The 26858-nt window shown below is 44.0% G+C and overlaps 1 protein-coding gene across 3 annotated transcripts in view; it reads right to left on the minus strand.

The window, feature by feature from the left end:
* SLC29A2 (solute carrier family 29 member 2) overlaps positions 1-26858 on the minus strand; it is an 85564-nt gene that overhangs the window by 22565 nt on the left and 36141 nt on the right. For all 3 annotated transcript variants that reach the window (XM_040328883.1, XM_040328882.1, XM_040328881.1), the window contains exons 4-9: positions 22313-22476; positions 17818-17957; positions 9576-9710; positions 4321-4418; positions 4142-4229; positions 3935-4050 (exon numbers count right to left, since the gene is read on the minus strand). In XM_040328883.1, the coding sequence (XP_040184817.1) occupies positions 3935-4050; positions 4142-4229; positions 4321-4418; positions 9576-9710; positions 17818-17957; positions 22313-22476 (741 nt within the window). The remainder of the gene's footprint in view (positions 1-3934; positions 4051-4141; positions 4230-4320; positions 4419-9575; positions 9711-17817; positions 17958-22312; positions 22477-26858) is intronic.

Below are 26858 nucleotides of genomic sequence, written 5' to 3' on the forward strand. Positions count from 1 at the left end.
TTAATAAAAATGCGATTAAACTATCTCCTATTTTGAAAAACGCTATAAATTTTGCGCAAACCAATCGATAAACGCTTATTGCGATTTTTTTTTACCAAAAATAGGTAGAAGAATACGTATCGGCCTAAACTGAGGGGAAAAAAAAGTTTTTTTCATATATTTTTGGGGGATAATTATAGCAAAAAGTAAAAAATATTGGTTTTTTTTCAAAATTGTCGCTCTATTTTTGTTTACAGCGCAAAAAATAAAAACCGCAGAGGTGATCAAAAACCACCAAAAGAAAGCTCTATTTGTGGGAAAAAAAGGACGCCAATTTTGTTTGGGAGCCTAGTCGCACGACCGGGCAATTGTCAGTTAAAGCGACGCAGTGTAGAATCGCAAAAACTGGCCAAGTCCTTTACCTGTATAAAGGTCCGGGTCTTAAGTGGTTAATTTCACACCCAAATTTGGGGTCTTCCAGAATATACAAGAGAAATGTAAAATGACCAACATTTTGTGGTCCCTGCCATCACCCAGTTATGCCTTTTTGTATACCATCTTTTGTCATAAGAGCTTGACTCAAAATTAACTTCTTGAGGACCGCCCACTATGTACTGTGGATGGGCGGCCCAAGCAGGGAAATCGATGTAACCATCCGTTGCTTCCTGCTTTAGGATGCACATGTGCCCCCCACTGTGATTGTACACAGTGGGTGTCTGTCAGCAAGTCCCAGCCAATGATTCATGAACGGGACCTACTGATCGGCTGTGTATAATCACAGCCCAGAGCTCTATTTGTACAATCAACACAGGACTTTGTACAGAGGGAATGAACTCTCCATTTCTTATCCCTGAAAAGCAGGGATAAGAAACAAGACATTTAGTAAAAAATCAGCACATTACACATTGTTAGGCACATATTTAACCCCTTGATCGCCCTAGATGTTAACCTCTTCCCAGCCAGTGTCATTAGTACAGTGACAGTGTATAATATGATCACTGTATTAGTGTCACTGGTGATACATTTTGGCGAAAATTCATGAATACATTAGGATTTTTTTTTTTTATATGCTTTATAGCAGAAAGTAAAAATAGTTTTTTCTTCCTTCAAAATTTTTAGTCTTTTCGTTTAGATCACAAAAAATAAAAAAAATACAGTGGTGATCAAATACCACCAAAAGCACAGTGGTGCATGACCACACAAATTAAGGCTTTCCTGTAGGTGCTTGCAATATCTTCTTAACCTACATGGTTAAGGAGATATTTGCAGAAAAGTGGGCGCCGGCGGCTCTTGAATGGGAGGGGGGACGTGCCGTTCTGCGCGTATGCGCGAGAGTGACGTCAGGCTGGATCGGCGATACCCGGAAGTCACTCAGGATTTCATGGGTAAAAGATAGGGGGCGCTAATAATAAAAATAACAATGAAAATCATAGGACTGCACTCCTGAAGTCACTAATCATTATCAAATAAACAAATGTGCACAAAACATTAACAAACAACATATGATTAAAAAATATTGTGAAATATCAATTAGTGCAAATAATATTCAGTCCCAATCTTAAGCACAAAAAAATATTATGATAATAAATCAAAGTCCATAAAACACCAAACATCCATTCAGTGCTCCATTCCATGCTTGCTGTGATATACTGATAGAAGAGTGATCATTCACCAAACTTGAAAAAACACCCAAAGTGACTGGATAAGTAATCTGCTTTCCAGAGCACATTGACTCCTTTACTCAAAAAGAGAGTCAATGAGAGCTTATGCAGGATAATGCCTGCTCACATAGGCTGAAATGGAGATATTAGGACGCTTCCTGAGGACGTTATTTCGAAACGTACATCGAGGCGGTACCTGGTCACGCTACGTACATCATTTCCGGCCCTGCTGTTGTTGGTTCCTGTGAGGTGGAACACATGCCACGGACAGAGTGTGGTGGGAGCACGGCAGATCCCCAGGCTACCGATTAGAGCCAGCAGCCCCAGTGCCGGGATAGGCACTTTTAAATGTGAGTAGCCATTTGGCTAAGTTTTATCTTTGCTCATTTTTTAATAAACGAAATTACGCTATGGATGTTTCCATTGTTATTTCATATCCGGCCGAGACCTTTAAGGAGGAAGTCGCCTAATATCTCCATTTCAGCCTATGTGAGCAGGCATTATCCTGCATAAGCTTTCATTGACTCTCTTTTTGAGTAAAGGAGTCAATGTGCTCTGGTAAGCAGATTACTTATCCAGTCACTTTGGGTGTTTATTCAAGTTTGGTGAAGGATCACTTCTCTATCAGTATATCACAGCAAGCACGGAATAGATGTTTGGTGTTTTATGGACTTTGATTTATTATCATAATATTTTTTTTGTGCTTAAGATTGGGACTGAATATTATTTGCACCAATTGATATTTCACAATATTTTTTAATCATATGTTGTTTGTTAATGTTTTGTGCACATTTGTTTATTTGATAAAGATTAGTGACTTCAGGAGCGCAGTCCTATGATTTTCATTGTTATTTTTATTAATTATTAGCGCCCCCTATCTTTTACCCATATCACTAGGAGCATTCACTCTTTGAGGGGAGCAGCTTATTTTATTTACTACTATATATTTATTCACTTGGCGCAAAATTTTCACCCTTAAACTCCGGGTGTCACGGCGGCGGAGGACGTGTCCGAGGACCGCTGCGGGGGCTTCGATCCAAGGTAAGTAATTGATAATGAGCTAGTATGCTAGTCATACTAGCTCATTATGCCTTTGCCTTGCAAGTTAAAAAAAAAAAGGACTTTGGGGTATACAACTGCTTTAAACCCGGACCATTTTGCTGCTAAAGGACCAGGCCCCTTTTTGCGATTCGGCACTGTGTCGCTGTAACTGACAATTGCGCGATCATGCGACGTGGCTCCCAAACACAATTGACGTCCTTTTTTCCCCACAAATAGAGCTTTCTTTTGGTGGTATTTGATCACCTCTCCGTTTTTTTTGTTTTTTTTGCGCTATCAACAAAAATAGAGCGACAATTTTGAAAAAAAAAGGTCTATATTTTTTACTTTTTGCTATAATAAATATGCCCCAAAAATATATAAAAAAATTTTTTTCCTCAGTTTAGGCCGATACGTATTCTTCTACATATTTTTGGTAAAAAAAAATAAAAAAAAATAATTGCAATAAGCGTTTATTGATTGGTTTGCGCAAAAGTTATTGCGTCTACAAAATAGGGGATAGTTTTATGGCTTTTTTTTTTATATTTATGTTTTTACTACTAATGGCAGCGGTCAGCGATTTTTATCGTGACTGCGACATTATGGCGGACACATCGGACACTTAACACATTTGTGGGACCATTGGCATTTTTACAGCGACCAGTGCTATAAAAATGCACGGATTACTGTGAAAATGAAAATGGCAGTGAAGGGGTTGACCTCTAGGGGGCGCTGTAGGGGTTAAGTGTGCCCTAGTGTGTGATTCTTACTGTAGGGGGGCGTGTGACGTCACTGCTTGTCGTTCCCTATGACAGGAAACAGACGATCACTGACAAGCCACTAGGAAGTACGGGGAAAGGTTTGATTACACTTACCTCTCCCAGTTCTTCAGCTCTGTGACCCGATCGCGGGACACCGGCGGCGATCGGGTCTGCGGGTGCGGTCATTGAGCTTCGGACCGGGTCGCGAGCACGCCGCCGCGACCCGGTTCGTAAAGGGGACGCACCTGTATGCCCTTGTGCCCAGCCATGCCATTCTGTCTACGTATATCGTCGGGTAGGGCGGTCCTTAAGTGGTTAAAGTAGTACGGTGCTAAAATAGCAAAAAATGGCTTGGTCATGAAGGGGAATAAAACCTTCCAGAGCTGAAGTGGTTAGGGTGTGCAAATGAGTTATTATATTGACACAGATATTATCATTCCTAATAAACTTCTGGTGTATTCTCAGCTAATTAAGCAATGCGGAAACCATACTTGCCTTTCTTAAAATAGTGCAGATAGACACAGTCAGTTTCTCTTCCTCTACACCACCAGCTTCTGTCTCCTTTAGCAGTAACACAGCTTTCTTCTGTCCTGCATCTCCATTTTCCTCTCCTAAAGGGAGTAAATATGCAGTGTGATCCAATGGCGATGCATTTAACAAAATGGTTTCTCTGTATAGCTGTAAAAATATATGACATCAAACCTGGATGTAACAATTCTGTTTTAGTCTCTATTTCATAAGGCTTTGGACCGTGTGTGTTGGATTTCGAGAGATAGTACTGAGCAAAGTCCTAAGTAAAAAAATAATGATAATAAAAAAAAAATTATAAAGATGAAACAAACAAAATCAAAAATTCCATACAGATAAAACATAGCACTTACTAGACGAGGAAGCAGAAGGTAGCATATGATTGAAATGCAAGTTCCAACACAAGGGGTGATGAAATAACCCAGAGCAACAGTCTCAACATCAGCACCACCTAAAGGGTGTAGAAGTAAGGCAGGGAAGGGAACAAGTTTAGAGCCTAAAGCAATATATATGAAGAAGCATGTACATTGATATTCACATATTAAGAAATCAGATCAAGAAATAAAAGGATATCTAAACAAAATAACACAATTGCAGCTTATACCAGTCCTTAGATGTCGTGTCTACATAGATCTTATTAGAAATGCAGTGTCCTGGGCGCTTCCTGTGAGCTGAACTGAAATCTCAATCAGTATTCTCTTCCTTTCAAGCTACCATCTTTAAACTACCAATTCCCCTGTCCCCATGTAATAGAAATAAAGAGGAAGACATGGTTGTCACTAGACTGCTGTCATAATTTGGACTACAACCATGGCTCCCTCCGAAGTTACTATGGAGTGAATGAGTGAAAACCATGTGCGTTATTCACAGGATTACTAGGTGAACAACAGCCTGAAAAAAATGCAGCTGCCTCATCTACGGTCTGGAAAGCTGCAATATATAACATTTTTGTTTATGTGTTTTGATAGACTATAAGACTGGGTAATAAAATGTGGCTCTGAAAAAAATCATTTGAGTTATATCATGAAAAGAATAAAATGTTATCTGCAGGTGTTCCGTAAACCATTAGCATTGCATTAAAAATGATAATAGGTAGCAGAGTCCATAAGCACTGACACTGTAGTAATTGGACTTAATTTCCTAAAGCAGGGGTCCTCAAACTATGGCACTCCACAGCTGTTCAGGAACTACAATTCCCATCAAACTCAGTCATGTCTGTGAGTGTCAGAGTTTTACAATGCCTCATGGGATTTGTAGTTCTGCAACAGCTGGAGGGCCGTAGTTTGAAGATCCCTGTTCTAAAGGATAAGAATGTTCACTTCTGTTAAATTTGAGTGGATCTCTCTCTTGGCTCTAGTGTAGCACATCTTCTGAGTTGCATAATGGAGGTGGTCTTCTATCCTACCTGTGGGTCCAGGCTGTCATGGACACATCACACAGCGTGGGCTCACAGTATTACTGGAGCGGGGAGAAGTTGGAGTCCCACTTTAAGGGCCGGTTCCCACTGGTGCGATGTCAGACATCGCATTGAGATTCACACTGCACTTCAGTGCAAATTACATGCGATGTCTCTGTGATGTAATTACAGCCATTCAGATTGTATGGATGAATTTGCATCAAATTCTGTCCAAACTTGCACAAGACCCTTTTCTTGGTACACAGCAGAATCGGATCGCATGGGTTTTCACACCCATGCGATCCGATTCCTGTCCGAATTTGCAAACGGATTTGGGGGTGTCATTAACTTCGAATTGACACTCCCAGCAGTTCGCATAGGGCAGTGAACTGCCATCGGGAGACATGCGATGGGGGAACCTGCAGTGGATTCGCATGGTTCCCGCAGCAGTGTGAACCGAGCCTTGGAGGATAAATTCACCTTTGGGAATGTTACATGCTCTACCTGTTTTTAGGGTGTAACCTGTTCCTGCAGCCTCTCCCTGATCCCCTTGTAATTGTGACAGTGGGCCGTGGATTTTCACCCATCTCATTCATTCACATTTATTCCGTGAATGAACTACAAGTACAGACAGCCAAGCTGAAGGCTTGTAGTTCTCAATTACCGTATTTATCGGCGTACAACATCCGTACAACAGGGGGCAAATCGCGCATGCGTGTTATACACCGATAGTGTACCTTGGAAGGTAAGGAGGTGGACGAACACACCCGGAATTCACAAGCCATCATCTTCTGTTCGGCTCTTACGTCACACACACAGTCTTGCCTCCACCACTGGCATTGGACCAGTGTTCTGTCTATCACAGGAGCTTGTCCAATGCCACGGCGGAGGCGGGACTGTGTGTGCGACTGCCGAGGGAGAGCCGAACAGCCAGCTTTCACAAGCCATCATTTCTTGTTCGGCTCTCACGTCACACACACAGTCCCACCTCCGCCACTGGCATTGAACCAGTGTTCTGTCTATCAGAGGAGCTGGTCCAATGCCGGTGGCGGGACTGTGTGTCTTTGTGTGACTGCCGAGTAGGGGTGCAACGGATCGTCATTGATCCGTGATCCGAACCGAAAAAGATTGATCCGAACCGCACACATGTGATCCGAGGATTGTTTTCTAAAAAAAAAAAAAATAATAATTTGCGCATGTTCAGTCCACACACAGCGTGGTCATGGCGAACGGAGGAGCTTGAATGCCCCGCGTCATTTAAATCCCCTGTATGGGAGCATTTTGGCTTCCCTGTCAAATATAATGATGAAGGAAAGAGATTAGTGGATAAAACCGTGACGGTGTGTAGGCACTGTGGCACAAGAATGCCATATGACAGTGGGAACACATCAAGTATTGTCACTAGGGGTGCAACTGATCCGTACAGATCAGCACCTTCGGGTCGGGACACATGGCGATCCACGGGCCTCCCGGTCCATAGGAAAGGCCGCGGCTTCGGCCTAGCTATCGAAGCGGTGGCCATCGAGGTCCACCCGGCGCGGGGGATGCAGGCTGCTCCTCGGAAGTTTGTGGGCACTTGAGCTCAATATGTCATTGACTCCTAACAGCCCAGCGATGAGCTCCATGCTGCACCTTGAGGAATCCACACAGGGAGCCGCTGCTGCCGCCGCACCGGGCGTCCTGCTGCTTGCCAGAGAAGAGAGAGGAGGCGATCGGGGGGATCTGTATGGACTGAGCACGTAGGGGGGGATTTTCACTAGACACTCAGCCCGCCGATCAATGACACTAAAGGGATCTGATGATTGGGATAGTTCAGGTCACAGTAGGGAACTGGTGACACCACTTTCGTACATGGGACTGCGACTTCCACTTGGCTGCACATATAAGTATTGCGAGATGCAGTTATTTCAACACAAAACAGAGCTTATACGCTTAAATACAGTATTTGTAAATCTGACGGACTGTTTAAATGTGAAAATCAGAGGTGTTCTGTCACATTAGCAATAAACAGTCCGTCGGATTTCCAAACACTGTATTTAAGCACATAAGCTCCGTTTTGTGTTGAGAAGAACTGTGAAATCTAAAACTCTGGTGGGTGTAACAAGATTTGTCTTTTTTTTTTTTTTGCTGAGCCGAAAATGATCCGATCCGTGACTCCTGATCCGAGGATCGATCCGATCCGTGAGTTTTTTGATCTGTTGCACCCCTACTGCCGAGTGAGTCAAACAGGAGATGACAGCTCTGTGATTTCATGCACTGTCCAGGCTGCATTGATGGTGAGGTTGCATTTAGGCTAAAAAGGGGCATTGATAAGGCTGCATGAGGAGTTGGGCATTGATTAGGCTGCATTGATGGGCATTGATCAGGCTGCATTGATGGGCACAGACCCTTATTTTAATTTAAAGTTGTTTAGTTAAAAAAAAATATTTTCCTGACACTTCCCTCTTAAAATGTAGGTACGTGTTATACGCCAATAAATACGGTAACAACCAGGGCGCTGATGAGCGCGGTAGTAAGTTCATTGATGCATCCTGTCATTTAGTAACTGTCAGCCTGTACGAGGTATGGGCAGACAGCTACAGTCTGCAGGAGACAGACTTTACCCACGATCTGCTGATCAAGGGTACAATGCTTTACGGGCTCCTAATAAGAAATAAAATCTACATTTTTTTTTTACCTGTGAAAAGATGTGCATTTTTAAATTATATTTAGAAAGGTAAAGTTAATCTTTAAACTGGAAATTTCTTTATTTTGTCTCCTGCAAATAGTCGATTTGGTTCAGTGGGCCAAGTAATCTTTCTACACCTCTAGACCAGAATGGCGTAATTGCAGTGCGTAACTGCACACGTTAATGTGCTTTATGTTGTACAATAACCTGCACTGTAGTAGGCCAGCCTATTAAATTTTGAGTGGGTTGCCGATACACTGCAATAGACCTTTTAATGCGACTGCATCTTTGCTTGTGGTACCTCAAATTATGGAGAACCACCCCAGTTCAACACTTGTGTATTTGGATTAATTGTTATTTTTAGTGCCAATTCGAAAGATATTTGAAAGGAAAACCACTGCAACCATTTATTTCCCAGTTCATATACATGGAAATGAGTGTGTGCAATTTGCTCTGCTAAAACTACACTTAAAACTTTGTAAAACTGCTGTCTACTATACAAAATCTGATCATTTCACAGATCGACCTAAGCTTAATATATGCTCAATATCCTGTAATTTTGTCCTCTTTAGCCAAGGAGTTAAAAGTCAGTTGTCTATGTGAAATATAACTGGTCTAATATTACAAATTACATGGTTTCTAGCTAGACTTAGACCCCTTTCACGCTGAGGCACTTTACAGGCACTATAGCGCTAAAGTGCCTGTACAGCGTCTCTCTAATGTGGAAGCCAGAGGGGCGCTGTAGGAGTGGTGTATACACCGCTCCCACAGCGGCCCTGTCCATTGAAATCAATGGGCAGTGCCACCGAAGCATCGCTTTGAACCCTTTTCAGGCACTAGCGGGGGTTAAAAGCGCCCCACTAAAACGAAAGCCGCTAAAACGACGGTAAAGCGCTGTTAAAAATAGCAGCTCTTTACTGCACACAAAGCCCCAGTGTAAAAGGGCTCTAAAGCCTACCACACATTACAATCACTGTAAATCTCCTTATATTTCCCCAAACTATGTAATGAGGCCCTACCTAAACTACCCATTCAATGGTAGATGTAAAGGAGTTTATACAATCAAAGAACAGTTTCAAAGCCGCCATCTAGGTACTGCTAGGGTGCTGTAACAAGAGCAGTGATAGAGTGCTTGCAATTTATGCACATCTAGTGTTGAACAGAATAGCAACAGGAAAAGTGTGGGCACCTTAAGGGCCGGTTCACACTGCTGCTTTGCGAATTTAGCGAAAATTAGATCCGATTGCGTTGCAAATTTCCATTGCAAATTCTTTGTGTTCTTGCGATTCTACTGCAAATTTTGCAGTCTATGGAGCTGAATTTGCATTGCACACGGATTAAACTCGCACAGGACCCTTTTTGTATGCAGCTTAGAGTCGCAACGCATTGATGTGAACGGCACTCATGGAAAACAATGTTATGTAAATGACCTGCGAATTTGAGAGATCGCAATGGCTGAAATTCGCAATAGAATTAGCAGCAGTGTGAACCGGCCCTAAAGTTTAAAGCACATAAGGTGATTACAAACCTTGCATAATACTTACTTGACATGGACAGAATCATAGCCAGAGTAGCAAACATTCCAGCCATTCCTTGACCACTGAGGAACATGCTGCTATACTGCTGAGGGAAGAGTGTCAGAAGCCCAAACAGACTGCCTTGTAGAATTGCACAAAAGGCTGCAGTGTTGATGAAAGCAATAAAAAAAAAAAAAAAAGAGAACAAAAATTAGATTATATCCAAAATAAGTTACAATTAAATTAGAATTAAACGTGTGCCCATACTGTGCATGCTAAATTGTTTAGAATATTCAGAACAGGCAATAAAAGCACTAACAACTTCCTGCCTGGCCTATAACAGATTGACGCCCGGGCGGGCCTTTCGTTCGCTTGAGTGGATGTCATATGACATCCTCTCAGAAGGTGCCACGCAATCTGTCACCAGCTGTGTCCATTGGACACAAACGATGACTGATCACTATACCGGCAAACTGCCAGTATCATGTGATCGCTGTGACCAATCACAGCAGATCACATGACAATTGTAAACAATGGATGGCTTGCTTTCATGCCTCAGTTTTGATACTCAAGCAGTATCAAAAACGCACTGAATCATCAGAGCATTCTCTGCCAGGCAGAGTTCAGGGAGATAGAAGCCCATGAAACGCACCCGATATGTAAGGTCTCAATAGATATGACAGCACTCTCACCAGCAAATCTAAAATTGAGAGAGGTCAGAAACCATAAGCTATAAAAGGGTAGGAATCCTAAATTATTGCAGCACCTATATAATAAGGTAGGCCTTCCAAATCACACCAATTTTAGGATTCATGAAACATCTCCCTATAAGGCTTCATGCACACTGGAACTTTTTACAGCGGCTGTTTTTGGTTTCTAGCGTTTTTGTCTACAGCCTGTTTTTTTTTTTTATAACAGGGACAGGGCCCACATGACCCGTCGTAATACAAAATAATACACAGTACAAAACAATATCACTTTACAAATCTAGTTACATGATCAATGAACGACACGTCTAACCATAAGACACAATGCAATGGGTAACAACTTTACAACTTGACCATAACATGCCTCTTGCGATCCTGGCCATTTGCCCAGGTGTCTCGGCTATATTGGGTGTGTATAGTTGGCATGGGAATCTCCTACAAAGGAGGGTGGATGTGTGCAAAATCGCAGCGATGCAATGTGCCAGGGCCCATGAGCTCGATCCCTACATTTTCTAGGTATCTAAAAGGACCCCCAAACATGGGAGTCAGGCCGCGTACACACGGTCGGTCCATCCGATGAAGCTGACTGATGGTCTGATGTGCCTATACACCATCAGTTAAAAAAACAATCGTGTCAGAACGCGGTGACGTAAAACACAACGATGTGCAAAAAAAAAAGAAGTTCAATGCTTCCAAGCATGCGTCGACTTGATTCTGAGCCTGCACGGGTTTTTAACCGATGCTTTTGCATACTAACCATCGGTTTTGACCTATCGGTTATCAGTCCATCGGGTAAATTTTAAAGCAAGTTCTTTTTTTTTTGACCAAAGGATAACTGACCGATGGGGCCCACACATGATCGGTTTGTACCGATGAAACGGTCCTTCGGTTTTGACCGACCGTGTGTACGCGGCCTCAGAAGTGCCAAGAGAGGAGAAGAAAAGAAAAATAGAAAGAAGCAAAGGAGAAACATAAGAAGCGGTCGGAGGGTGGGGGGATGGGGTTTTCGGTCCCAAGCATGTTATTCTGTGTCCATGCACACAGGCGGTTATCAGTGTTTTTTTGGCTGGAAAAAAAACCCAGAACTAGTCGGTTTTGAGAGGAGATTGAGCTATAAACCGCTCTATTGCCGATAAACACGGCTAACCTGCGTTTTTGATCCCATATCTTGTGTTTTCTTCCCAAAAACACAGCAAAACGCCAATGCAAAAAAGTGGGTCGCCAATCGCTGCACCGCAGATTGCAGAGTCTGTAATTTCTCCATTGGGAGAAAAACCCTTGCCTCTGAGGAATCCAGGACCAACCCCAGGTATTCCAACCGCTGAGACAGTACCAGAACCGACTTCTGGACATTCAATAGCCAACCAAACTCTTGGAGGGCCTGACATGTGATAGACACGTCCTCTAACTCTGAGCTTGAGGAAGCTCTCAGAAGAAGGTCGTCCAGGTGTCCCACGATAGCGATCACGCGTTGCTTCAGCAGGGCCAGAATCGGAGCGAGCACCTTGGTGAAAACTTGTGGTGCCGAGGCCAGGCCAAACGGGAGGGCAACAAATTGAAAGTGGTCCTCTCCGACTGCAAAACGCAGAAATCTCTGGCGTTTTTCGCATATGGGGATATGCAGGTACGCGTCCTTGATATCCAAGGACCCCAGAAAATCCCCCTGATGGAGCGTCACCACTACTGAGCGAATCGACATCCTGAACTTTTGCACTTTGACAAAACAATTGAGGGCCTTGAGGTCCAGGATTGGATGGACCCCTTCCTTCTTGGGGACTACAAACAGATTGGAGTAAAACCCCTGGAACCGTTACGCTGAGGGAACCAGTACAATCACTCCCCTGACCAGCATGTCCTGAACAGCCCCTGACAGGGCCAACCGGTGTTCCGGAGGAAGCTGGAGGTTGGAAGGAAAAAATCTGTTTGGTGGACAAGAGAGAAACTATCTTGTACCCCGAGGAAACTACTTCATAAACCCAATCGGTCGGAAAGAAGAGACCTCCACCGAGCCGCGAATTTGCGAAGCCGCCCCCCCCATTCGAGATACGGGCGGGGGCAGACCTTCATGCAGAAGCAGGCTTGTTGGGCTTGCGGTACCAGGTGCGCTTTTTTGTCCTTCAGCGGGCGCCTTAGCACCCTGGAAACGTTTTCCTGCCGCACCTGGGGGCGAAAAAAACGCTTGGGGGTAGTAAAGGAGGGCCCTTGCTTACGGTGAGGCTCCTTACCCTTTCCAGATTGCGCTTACCTCCAGTGGCATCTTTTATGATGTCATGCAGAGACGCCCTAAAAAGCCGTTCACCCTTAAAAGGGTAAATCCACCAAGGCCTTTTTAAAAGACTGGTCCGCAGACCAACACTTCAGCCACACAAGGCGGCGTAGCACCACCGCGTAGGCAGAGGCCCTGGAGAGCATATCCAGGGCCGACTCACAGACAAACTTCAGGCCCTGCACCAACTGGTCAGCCAGTTCCACACAGAGCTCAGGAGCATTCTGCGCCTCCAGCTCCTGCAGCAAGGACTTAGCCCGTTCGGTAAGTGTCTGCGACACTAGAGCCCCGGCCAAGACCGGTCTCACCGTCGACCCCACCACTGTGAACATGGAGCGGGCCACAGCCTCAGCTCTCCTATCTGTGGGGTCCTTAAAAGTGGGAGCCCCTTCCACAGGCAACGTGGTAGCCTTGTTCAGTCTGGACACAGGGAGGTCCACTGATGGAGGAGATACCTGTTTGAGGAGGATTTCCTAAAAAAGTGGGTAACGGACCGCAAAGTATTTTGGGACAGCAAAAACTTTCTGCGGCCGATCCCATTCCTTGTACAACAATTTGTCCAGATAAGAAACACAAGGAAACGCTTTCACGGTGCGGGGCGGCTTGCGGAACCCAAAAGGTACCGGCATCTCTGATGTCTCCGCCGAATCCTCAAGTTTTTGAGTATCCCGCACCGCAGTGATAAGAGCTCCAACAAACGCCTTATCATGCGCTGACCCTGAAGCAGGGTCATTCTCGCTGTCCGTGTGGGCTAGGCCTGCATCTTCTGACATAACGGAACCAGGGCCAGACGCAGTAGCAGGGCCTGATTCCATGTCAGAGACATCCCCAGAAGAGGGCAGAGGGAGGGGGCGCTTTTTACCCCCCTTCTGGCCACTCGCTGCTTCAATCCTTCAAGGACTGCCGTCATAGCATCCACTGAGGCCACAGGAACAGGGGCACTAAGGGTTAACTTTGGCTCGCTTGGGGTAGAAGCCTCCGGTTCGGACACCATGCTGACCCACTGTAAATGCCACCCTTGTACAGCAAGGCAAGACCCACAGGCCACCCTCCCGGCGCAAAACAGAGAGCAGGGGAAACCCCAGAGGACTCACCACCCGACCAGGCTGTAGTGCTGCTGAGAAGCTAGAAACGTTGCCCGTGCTGTGCCGTCCCTCAGGAAGTGTGCTGGGAGCTTTCGCGCCGTTATTCTGGTCACTAGAGGCCGAAAAACCTTCCAAGATGGCAGCCGACATGCAAAAAACAGCATGCGGGCTACAAGAAAATGGCCGCCGATCGTCAATAAGAGCGCCCGTCACCGGCAAAATGGTGGCCAAACACGTTTTTAAAACACACAGTGACATAAAGCAGCAAAAACACGGCAAACGTACCAGACCCTGCAGGTCCCCCCGCACACAGGGCATCACAAAAAGGCATACAGCACCCCATAGCAGCCGCAGGTAGGACGGAGCCCCCCAGGCGGACCCCCCACCTCATGGCCGCCACCCAGAATGCGGGGAAGGAGGGAGAGGAAGGGAGAGAGGAAAGCAGGGCGGACCCTCGATCGACCTCCCCGGGAATGCACCAGCCGAACCACCATGCCAAGGCAAGGGGAAACTACTTACCCATCCTGCGACCACTGGCTGGAGGCATTCCAGACAGACCCAACGTCCGCAGTAGTTACGGCATTGCTATCGGCCCGACACACTGTGATTCGGCCATAGAGACCGGTCATATGTGTGCCCTGGAGCGTATAGCTCACCGGCCACCCCTGAAGCAACGGGGCATGTCATGGACGGCCCAGCGCGTAGCTAAAGGCCGCCACACGCTCGATGGCCGAACATGGGGTGACTACAAGGATCGAGGATCCAGCCTGTCACCCAGTCGGCAGTTGATTGAAGATCCCAGGATCCAAAAATGCAGGAATAAAATAAAATAAGAGCGAAAAAAAAACGCCAAAAAAACTCCAGAGCACATGAGCCCAGAGGAGCCATGTCTTCTCCCAACGCTAGGCAGAAAAAAACTGGGGATGCATGATGCAGAGAGAGGGATGTACCGGGGGACCCGCCCCCTGGGAGGTGCTATACTGAGAAGTGTTTTAACACTTGAAGTGCTGTTTTTTCTGCCTAGTTATCTCCTGAAAGGAAGGTAGATAACCCTAAGGTCAATTGCTGCTGTGTCCGTCCATGAACGGAAGAGAAAATTTTTTTTTTTTAAAAAGCAACATTTTTTACTATAATAAATATTCCACATTTTTTTTAACCACTTCCATACAGGGCATTTTCACCCCCTTCCTGCCCAGACCAATTTTTAGTTTTCAGGGCTGTCATGCAACACTGCACCCAAATAAAATCTTTATGTTTTTTTATGGTCCCCCCCCCCCCAAATAGAGCTTTCATTTGGTGGTATTTGATCACCTCTGCGGTTTTTATTTTGTGTGCTATAAACAAAAGAAGAGCGACAATTAAAAAAAAAAAACACACAATATATTTTACTTTTGATTTAATAAATAATGTCAACAGCGCGGCTCTCAAGTGCCGAGTGGACGTCTTTAGACGTCCTATTGCTTACATTACCCGGGGGCGCGCAGCGGGTAAACACTGTCCCGGCGCATCGCTGGGGAGCCGATGCGTGTACCTGGTGGCCGTGATGTCCGCCGGGTACGCGCGATCGTCGGGAACACAGCAGGGACGTGGAGCTCTGTGTGTAAACACAGAGCTCCACGTGCTGTCAGAGGAGAGGAGACCGATATGTGTCCCTTAGGTACATAGGGACACAGCATCGGTCACCTCCCCCAGTCACCCCCCTCCCCCACACAGTTAGAACACACCCAGGTTACACATTTAACCCCTTCCTCACCCCCTAGTGTTAACCCCTTCCCTGCCAGTCACATTTATACAGTAATTAGTGCATTTTTCTAGCACTGATCGCTGTATAAATGTGAATGGTCCCAAATTTGTGTCAAAAGTGTCTGATACGTCCGCCGCAATATCGCAGTCCCAATAAAATCGCAGATCGCCGCCATTACTAGTAAAAAAAAAAAATAATAAAAAAAATCATAATTCTGTTCCCCATTTTGTAGGCGCTATAACTTTTGCGCAAACTAGTCGCTTATTGCGATTTTTTTACAAAAATTGGGATATTTATTATAGCAACAAGTAAAAAATATATATTTTTTTTTAAATTGTCGCTCTTCTTTTGTTTATAGCGCAAAAAATAAAATCCACCAAAATAAAGCTCTATTTGTGGGGAAAAAAGGTCAACTTTGTTTGGGAGCCACGTCGCACGACCGCGCAAATGTCAGTTAAAGCGACGCAGTGCCGGAAGCTGAAATTTCGCCTGGGCACGAAGGGGGTTTATGTGCCCAGTAAGCAAGTGGTTAAAAAAAGTGAAATATAAAATGGAATAATATAATGGTGAGCAGATGTCAATGTCAATATAAATATGCATGCCTCCAGGTAGGTATAGACATATATATGTGTAGATATATGTCAAAAACTATGTATGAAAATGCCAATGACCACAAACTTGCAAAACTATACACTGGGTGAAAGAGAATCAATGTATTAAAGAAATCATGTCGTCTCCTTCGCTTGTATGAAAATACACAGTACATGTATAACCCTTTCATGCCTATGCCTATGTATGACATTTGGTGTTTACAAGTTAAAATCCATATTTTTGGCTAGAAAATTACTTAGAACCCCCAAACATTATATATATATTTTTAGCAGAGAATCTAGAGAATAAAATGGCGATTGTTGCAATATTTTATGTCATACGGTATTTGTGCGGCGGTGTTTTAAACACAACTTTTTGGGAAAAATTTACTTTCATGAATTTTAAAAAAATGAAAAAGTAAAATTAGCCCAATTTTTTTGCATAATGTGAAAGATGATGTTATGCCGAGTAAATAGATACCAAGCATGACACGCTTTATAATTGCACGCACTCGTGGAATGGCGACAAACTACGGTAACTAAAAATCTCCATAGGCGACGCTTTAAACTTTTTTTACGGTTACCAGGTTAGAGTTACAGAGTAGGCCTAGTGCTATAATTATTGCTCTCGCTCTTACGATCGCGCTGATACCTCACATGTGTTATTTGAACACCGTTTTCATATGCGGGCGCGACTTCCGTATGCGCTTTCTTTGCTGCGCAAGCTCGCGGGGAGGGGGGCGCTTTAAAAAAATTTTTTGTTTGTTTTCTTATTTATTTATTTATTTTTTCTAATATTACATTTTTTTTTTTTTTTTTTTTACATTTTGATCACTTTTATTGCTGTCACAAGGAATGTAAACATCCCTTGTGACAGCAATAGGTCGTGACAGGTACTCTTTATGGAGGGATCGGGGTCTAAAAGACCTCCGAGCCCTCCTTTGCACTTCAAAGTATTCAGATCGCCGAAAACGGCGATTCTGAATACTGTGTACTTTTTTAAATCCGGCGCCATTGGCAGCCGAGAAACCCGGAAGTGACGTCATGACGCCGCTTCCGTGGTTTCAATGCGCACACTGAATCAAAGCCGTTTACGGCTTTGTTTCAGAGCGCGCCGAGACGCTGGAGGCGCCGGATCGTGGATCGGGTCTCCCGGTGGGACGGGAGGCCCGGTCAGAGCGGCGAGAGGCGGCGGGAGGGGGGGGGGTGTCCCCTCCCGCTCCTCCGGCATAACAACCGAGCGGCTTTTAGCCGCATCGGTTGTTATGTTTGGAAAGCCGATCGCCCGCTCTAAACAACGGTACCGGGATGATGCCTGCGGCTGCAGGCATCATCCCGGTACAACCCCTGAAAGCCGAGGACGCATATATGCGTACGCTCGGCGTGAAAGGGATAATGAACTTATTACTGAAAAAGTAAGTATGGCTCATACATATATAGGAATGGATTATTAGAAGATTGGCTAATACATATAAAACGTATTAAATATTTTTTTGCACATAATTAAACATAGTAGCCACAATGGGAAGTGATGTAAGGCAACGTCGCTTTGCCCAGCCGAGCCAACGGCAAGTGGTTAAACAGCAGACTTGAAAACATAAATTGCAAGGATGAATTTTTTCCTCTGATGCTGGAGAATGCAGTGGCAGCCTGGATTACTAATAGAGTCTTGTTATTATCAGGTTCAAATAAAATCTCAGGACAGCAACCATCCAATTTCTGTCCACTTTTCGTTCTAGTAAAGACACACCAGATACTTCAAGCTTGTACAAGTGCTATAGTATTATACTCAAAAAACCTCACATTTCTTTTACAAAATCGATACAAGCCTTTATATATACACACACACACACACAAAAAACGAGAAGAAACATTACCATTGATAAACCAGATAGTGGCCAGTGTCAAATCGAAGAAGGTCTGCGCTGCCATCACAATTTTTACCAAAACAGCAGTGAAGATAAAGAGAGACAAGATAGCCAACATGCTGCCTGCTATGCGAATCCTTTCAGAAATACTGGGAGAGAAGAAGACAGTATATAAAAAGTTCAGCTATACACAAAGCATTGGCAGGTTGGCAAACTGATCTGAGAATCAGGCTATTCACATCTTAAAGGCTCCTGCCAACAGGCTGCCTAAACCTGCTTCATGTAATGTATTACCTCCACCCTGGCAGCCCACATACAGAATACAGCCCGTCATTAAAGGGGTTGTAAAGGTTTGTTTTTTATTTTCTAAATCAATTCCTTTAAGCTAGTCCATTGTTGGTTCACTTACCTTTTCCTTCGATTTCCCTTCTAAATGTTTATTTTTCTTTGTCTGAATTTCTCGCTTCCTGTTTATCCTCAGTAAGCTTGCCCCCATCATCCGAGCCATTCTGGCTGGGGGTTAGTCAGCGTGCTCGCCCCCTCCCTTGGGACTACATCCCTGCAGGGAGACGCTGTGTTCACAGAGTGTGTTCGCAGGGATGTTCGTAGGGATGTAGTCCCAAGGGAGGGGGCGAAAATGCAGACTAACCCCCAGCCAGAATGGCTCAGATGATGGGGGCAAGCTTACCGAGGAGGAACAGGAAGTGAGAAATTCAGACAGACAAAGAAAAAAATATTTAGAAGAGAAATCGAAGGAAAACGAAGTGAACCAACAATGCACTAGCTTAAAGGAACCCATTTAGAAAAAAAAAAGGAACCTTTACAACCCCTTTAACATGAATGGCTGTGTACCGCTCTCCTCCTGTATATGACAGTGCTATTGGAAACACCAGTACAGTGTACTAACATTTGTATCTGGACTGCTGAAATACGTGGGGCATTACATTGAATGAGCGCAGGCAGCCCGTGTGCAGTTCTTACAGCGAATTTTCAATTTGTCTATGGGCCAGTTCACACCGCATGCAATCCAGTGCGTTTTTTTCCCTGTATCAAACATGCATGGAAAGTAGGTTATATGATTTTTAATGGCATAGTTAACACCAGTGCAGTCAGTTCCAGTGCCTTCCAAAAAAAAAAAAAAGTAGAATATGCTGCATTTTTTCTGCACTGGACTGTACTGGAACTTGGAAAACTGCATCAAAAACACACTGGAATGCATATGTCCTTATTTTAGGTTAAGAAAGCACTGGACTGCATCAAAAAACGCACTGGAACGCACCAAAAAGGCACATGCAGAAAAGCATCCGTACTGCGTTTCTATGGTGTGAACTGGTCCTAAATGTTCACATGTGGACTCGTTCAGTCTGTAGACACTTGAACAACTCATTAAATCAGAATGATGAGGAATTGCAAAAAAAAATCAAAATGATAAAATTCCAAATGCACATATTTGAGACTGAAATAAAATTTTGAATTCTCTATCTTTTCTGCTCATCTCCAGCTGGCATTATGTCTCAGCAGAAGTGAAAATTGTGGTCACTGGATAGGTGCATCTGCTACAGGCCTCCACCTGTATTAGTCAAACTACATTTTATCACTGTATTCTACTTCTTATTTCCCATTAGTGGCTTGAGATATAAAACATTTTTTAGAAGTGTTTTCTTTATGATAAATTGAATGTGGATAATGCCTTTTTCAGGTGTGATCTTCTAAGTTTATGTAGTTTTAGCTCATTAAAGTATATGTAAAAGGCAAAACGTTTAAGTTTTGTACAGAGTAAGCAAGTGTTTGACCATATGCCATTACCAGTCTCTTATAGGCAGTGGGAAGCATTTCCTCATTCTCTTATCAGCGCCTACCCACTGAGACTATTGCAACACTGTTATTTTTTGGTAGATTACAAAGTTAGAGCCTCTAGTAAGAGGCAGAGCTGTGTGAATTATGTACATACAGCCAAAAACAGAACTACAGTCCTTATCCACCAATGTTAACCGGACTGTATCACCTATGAGTCAGCATCTTTGGAAGTAAAAGTTGACCCTGAATGATGCCCAAGCAAAAGGTGGCATCTGCTCACTGGGGAGAAAGAAAGATGAAGGCACTGTTACCGGGATCGCTTTATGAAGTCCTGTGTGACACATAATGCTTACACTGCAAGGGTTTTAATATGAAACATTGGAGGCTAGCTACATTTTTCAGTTTACATAATCAAGCGTAACTTTACAGATTCTGGTTCACTACAAATTTATAGCAAAACTATGAGGCCGGGTTCACACTATTGCAAATTGGATGCAGGATCCCAACATCCAATTCGCAATAGCAGCAGAATTTGAATGGCTCTCTATGGAGCCGGTTCACATATCTCCGATGCGGCTTCGGTGTGAATTTGCAAAGGAGCCCTGTGCGTCTTTTGGTCCGTTTCAGGTCCGAATTCAGCCCAAAATCGGACATTAAATGGTGAACCAGGACGCACAGGACCCCTGCTGGGAGCCACATTGGCATCCAGTGTGAACCGAGCCTCAAGTCTGTATCTGGCATCTGTGCATGTCAAGAGCAAAATGTACTGTGGTTAACCACTTGACAACCGGGCCAATTTTGGCCTCTCTCCTTCATGTAAAAATCAAAATGTTTTGCTAGAAAATTAATCAGAACCCCCAAACATATATATATATATTTTTTTAGCAGCCACCCTAGGGAATAAAATGGCAGTCATTGCTACTTTTTTTCTTGCATGGTATTTGCGCAATAATTTTTCAAACGCCTTTTTTGGGGGGGGAAAAACTTTCATGAATTAAAAAATAACAAAACAGTAAAGTTAGCCCAATTTTTTTGTATAATGTGAAAGATGATGTTACGCCGAGTAAATAGATACCCAACATGTCACGCTCTAAAATTGCGCACACTCATGGAATGGCACCAAACTTTGGTACTTAAAAATCTCCATAGGCGACGCTTTCATTTTTTTTTACAGGTTACTATTTTCGAGTTACAGAAGAGTTCTTGCATGCGTGTTCACTTCTAAGCGCAAGCTACCGGGGACAGGGGCGTTTAAAGAAAAAAAAAATTAATGTATTTTACTTAATTTTTTGTATTTTTACACTTTTTGTTTCATTTTTTTTTTATCACTTTTATTCCTATTACAAGGAATGTAAACATCCCTTGTAATAGGAATTACTGTGACAGGTCCTCTTTATAGAGATGTGGGGTCAATAAGACCCCACATCTCTCCTCCAGGCTTACAAGCATGAGATCGTGAAAAAAATTCACCGATCTAATGCCGACAGCCGCGATTGCGGCTTTGTTTCCTTTCCGGGTACCGGGCGTGACGTCATAATGTCGCGCCCGGACCTCTGACGGTCATAGAGATTACTGGTGAACATTTGGTCACCAGTCATCTCTATGCTTTCCCTGCTAGCGCCGGCCGATTTGCTCTCCGGGCCCCCGATGGCACGGGAGAGCCCGGGGGAAACACCGGATGGCGGCGGGAGGGGGGGGGGGGGGGAGACATCCCCTCCCGCTGCCTATAAGAACGTTCTTATCGTGCACAGAATCGGCAGCTGAAAACGGTGATATCTAAATGATGCCTGTAGCTGCAGGCATCATTCAGATCACCGCACAAAGCAGAGGACGTCCATGGACATCAAGTCGTTAAAAGACAAATTACCCTTTGTTTTAAAAAACAAACAATATTGTAATGATAAATGTTATACCAATCTTTTCACATAAACCAAAATTGTGTCATGGTCTGGCTAATAAAAAGTATAACTAAAGACTTTGTTCATTTAGGGTAGAGAGGAATTAGAACCCCTGTCGGTTTTTATTGCAGTCTGTATCCCCATTAGGGAGATTCATGCCCTCTATTTGTCCTGTTTACCATCATCATTGAAAAGAAAATCTTGAATTTTGGGTTTACACCAGAACAGTAATAGAAGGAAAATGGGGAGACATCTGGTGACACCCCAGGATTCCCTCACTTTGCAGGGATTTCCTCTCATGTCCTGTTTTGATTATGGACCAGGAAGTGAAGGGAAATCTCCCCAAAAGGGACAATGATGACAAAAAGAAACTGACAGGGGCTATAACTGTCCCTTACGCTAACCAAAATGAAAAAATAAATAAAAAAAGTTTTGTCTTTACTTACATTTTATATATTAATTATTAACAGAAATGGTAGCCACTTACATGATTACTGACTGTTCAGGCAAGGACTCTCCTGTGCTTTACAAGTCCCAGCATTCTACATTATAAAGGAGCCATATTAATGAAGTTCTCTATTAAAAAACCTACAAGGCTTCCAAAGTGAGTCTTGGACTATCACTGAAACAGTAAACAGATGACCATCCTAAAAAAATACTCTTACCTTGGTTATGATGTCCATTTTCCTAAAGGACATGTCTTTCTATAAAATACTGCTGACTGGTCACATATATTGGCAACATACTTATAAAAATGACTTAATCCCAGCGATTGCCGCATATAAATATTGATACAATATGCATCTCACCATTGATAAATAAATGAGTTGAGGAGTGTACAAAGCAGTAGAGGCAGCTGCGCTAGGAGGGTCATCCAGTTATTAAAATTTAATTCATCCTTCCCACTCGTGTGTTCTGAATCCGACATATTACCATTCAAAGAGGAATTCCCATACAGGCGGCTATGGAAATACTGAGACAAGAAAATCTAGGTTAATACATGCCATAAAACTACTTGATTTACCCATTTACAAATACAAATCAGAATGTAATGTGTAAGATGACCACTTTCACCCCCTTCCTGCACAAACCATTTTTTAGCTTTCAGCGCTGTCACACTTTGAATGACAATTGCGCGGTCATGCAACGCTGTACCCAAATTACATTTTTATCACTTTTCCCCCACAAGTAGAGCTTTCTTTTGGCAGCATTTGATCACCTATGTAGCGTTGATTGCGCTGTAAAAAAAAAAAGAAAGAAAAGTGACAAGTTTGGGAAAAAAAACACAATGGCCCGGATTCACAAAACACTTACGCCGGCGTATCTCGAGATACGCCGTGTAAGTATGCGCCGTCGTATCTGTGCGCTGTGCCCACAAAACTAGATACGCCTGAAAATAGGCTTCATCCGACCGACGTAACTTTCCTACGCCGGCGTATCGTTGGCGCATATTTACGCTGGCCGCAAGTGGTACTCCCATTGATTTCCTATACGTGAATAGGGCTAGGCGTAGGTTATGTTCACGTCGTAGGCAGTGATTCGACGTATCTTAGGCAGTTGTTTCAACGTGATTCTGAGCATGCGCACTGGGATGCGTCCATGGGACGGCGCATGCGCCGTATGTTATTCGTAACTTTATGACGCTCAGTCCTTCATTTACATGGGGTCACGCCTCATTAGCATGGCTCACGCCCACTTCCACCTATGCTGGCTTACGCTGAGGAAACCCATTGTATCTTTAACAGCAACTGGGGGCGAGTGCTTTGTGAATACTGTCCTTGCCTCAGTGCGCTGCGTCAGCGTAGTGTATATTCGATATTTATGTGCCAATGTATGTGACTCCGGGCCAATATTTTTTTTTTTTCAAAAATTTTTATTTGTAAAGAAGTGGAGGGGCCGGTCCGAACCGGACCACAACATATACATACAGTCCAACAGAGTCCTCAATATCAATACATGAACATAGGGAGACAATAAGACAACGTAACGGTAAGGCGTCTCACTCGGCTCTTATCAGTAACTGGTCTCTGTAGGGTCCCTGCCTTCCAAGGATGGCAACAGGAGCCTAAAAGCCTGGGAGCCATAACTATTCCCCCGTAGTCTACTCTGGGCAGTCCCGACAGGTCATCTCTGTTTGTTTGTTTTTTTTCCCCCTTTTAGTGGGCGTACCCGTCTATATGTGGATGTGAATCAAGATTAAGGGCCCGGGAGAACCAGCCTCCTCCTCCATTTTCCGAGTTTTCTGCAAGGAAATGGGGTAGAGGCTTAGTGGGGGTGAAGGGGGAGAGATGGGGAGAAGTGGAGGGAAGAGAAGGGAGGAGAGAGGGAGGGGGGGTGCTGCGCAGGCAAGGGTGTCCCAAAGCGCCCTTCACGGGCGTTAGTTACATAGTGGGTTTCTGAGGGTCGATAAATTATTAATGTCTCTCATGTCTCAAGGCAGAGGTCAGTCCTGCTCTCTTAGGGACTGTCCCTCTTCCGAATATTTAAACATATTCCAGATCTGCCAGGTTTTGGTATATGCTTCCTGCCTTTGTTGGCCAGAGAGGATCCTCCATGAAGCTGATCTCGTCCACCTTCTTAAGCCAGAGTGCTGTTGTTGGCGGATGGGGGGATTTCCAGTGAAGGGGTACGCACGCCCTTGCCGCGTCCAAGAGATGGCGGGCCAATATTTTTTACTATAATAAATATCCAATTTTTTTTTTTTGACAGCCAGCAGTGGGCAAGCAGTTAGCAGTTAACGTATCATTTTTGGCTATATTATATTACTTATTTCTTGATTACACTGCATTTGTGCACAGCAATATCTGGAAGAAACTTATACATGAAAAAGACAATACAAAGAGGAAGTGAACTTTTTTTTAGTTTCTGTAGTACCCACATGCTGAAAGTGACAAACCGTTTAAAAAAAAATATAATAATTATATATACAGTGAGAAAAAAAGTATTTGATCCCCTGTTGATTTTGTACCCTTACCCACTGACAAAGACATTTTTTTTATCAGTCTATAATTTTAATGGTAAGTTTATTTTAACAGTGAGAGACAGAACCACAAAAATATCCAGAAAGTTTTAAATTGATTTGCATTTTAATGAGTGAAAAAATTATTTGACCCCTTCACAAAATATGACTTAGTACTTGGTGGCAAAACACTTGTTGGCAATCAGAGGTCGGACGTTTCTTGTAGTTGGCCACCAGGTTTGTACACATCTCAGGAGGGATTTTGTGCCACTCCTCTTTGCAGATCCTCTCCAAGTCATTAAAAGGAGAAGTCCAAAAACTTAAATGGGAGAGGAGGGAGGAGTCTAGCAATGGCGCGGTCCGAACGCTGTGGCAGCTAGACAGGAGCTCCTGTTCCTCAGGTCTGCTGCGGGATGATGGTCTCACTCCCCTTCGCCTCAGACCCCCCCCCCCCCCCCCCGCTGTGAGGTCCTCTCTCTCCCTCCCAGTCCCCGGCTCGCTCCGTAGATACCGTCGGATAGAGGTGCCGTGATCCCCGGACTGAGCGGCACACCTGAAGGAGCCTTACCTTGGCGAGTAGAACTCCCCATGTGGAGAGTGCGCTGGAGTCGGTCGGTGCTGGGGACGAGGAGTGTCTGTGGAGGTATCGGTGGAGAGAGTGGCCAGCTCTGGGTAAATGTCCGTGCTGAAGCATGGGAGCGTTAAAGCACTAGGATCTGCAAAAGGGTCATAGGCAGGTAATCGTCGGGCTCCCCCCGCTTTTGCCCCTTGCTCTGCTTCAAATCCCTAAAGATAAAGTAAGTAAAACCTCGGTCCCCCTACGAGCAGCGTCCATGAACCCCAGAGGCAACAAAGCGTGAGTACCATATGGATACATTGCTACATGCTACATCAGTAACCGGAAAAAAAAAAAGCTATCGGACAATGTTATTTTGCTGGGAAAGCATATAGAGCAAAGAAATGTGGATGTCTCACTACATGAGCTTTCAGGAGATGGTTCTCTTTCTCTTCTTGTTTATTTATTTATTTTTTCTCCTTGTTGTGTGCTTAAACCTGCAATCAAAATCTTAATTGAAGTTAATAGGCAGAAAGACGCCATCTCTCCGTGTCTGCAAAGTTCTTAGGATTGCCTAATACGGTGCATTGAACTTTCTACTAGCAGGGAGAGCGTGGGGAAAGAACAGAACTAAAACACTGACAAATTTATTTGAGTGTTCTTTCCTATTACAAAAAAAAAAATCACAAAAAAAATCACAAATCACAAAAAAATAAAAAGGGAGGGGGATTAACAACCATGAGTGCCGAGCTGAGATGCGATAATAGGACTAATGGTTACATTATATGACGAAAAAAGCGGAAGATCCTTCCCTTTTTTTTTTACATATTCTGCCTATATACTTATTGATACATAGACGTGATAAGTGGTAACTGTGAGCGGTGAATTAATTAAGAATCGCAAAAACGCCAAACAACTTTGATTCCTATATTTTAAAATTTGAACATGAAGAAATGATTTAACGGTTTGATTGCTTAGCAGGAGAGACGAATGGGGGACAAATGGTGATACCTAGGACTGTATGGATATTATAAAATAATCATCGGTCATTTTTTTTTTTTGCCCCTATTTGTCCGGGCGGTCTCTAATAAGGCGTCTCGGGTCTTTTCCTGTCCCTTCTTTTTTCCTCCCTCTCTGACCCCCCCCCCCCCCATCCTTGAGATAAGTGGGTATTTTAGTAGCTCATAGGGGTGCTACGGTAAGGTTTGGGGGAGGATGTTCAAGACAAGTTAGTGTGAATGAGCCATTTGGGCTAAAAAATTAGTACAAGGGCCAGAGGAGCGAGGCGACATCAACCCCCCGATTAAGTCAAAGCCCGGGCCCGATGAACAAATTTGTAACCCATGGGAACAACGGAGACAAAAAAATCAGCGGAAAAACAACAAGGTGTTAAAAACACCCAGACCGAGAAGGAGAAGAAAAAAGACAAGACAAAAATTGCTCCTAAAAAATTAAGCAGAACAGGACACATTATCTAAGACTAGGATAGACCATGAGATGGAAACAGAGTTTGAACAGAGAATGGAGGATGAACAACAAGATAGGTCACTACTACCTACAAAAATCGAAATACAAGGGAGTATAAAGGGGTTTAGTAAAACATAGAAAGAAAGAGACGTGGGGACCGGGAACCTCGGAAATGCCACGGCGCTAATTCCCTAGAAATAGGGGATAGGAGACCGTGGCGAATAGCTCTCCACCCTTAGAGATAGGAGCAAAAGAGCGCCAAGGGGGTGCAAGAGGAGATGCTCTATAATAAGACCAAAGGATCAAGGTTCCATCATGGGAAGGGGGGAGGGACTGGGGGGATGGGCGGGTAGGAGTTTAGGTTCGGTTATCT

Source organism: Rana temporaria, chromosome 11, assembly GCF_905171775.1.
Source record: "Rana temporaria chromosome 11, aRanTem1.1, whole genome shotgun sequence".
NCBI lineage: Eukaryota > Metazoa > Chordata > Amphibia > Anura > Ranidae > Rana > Rana temporaria.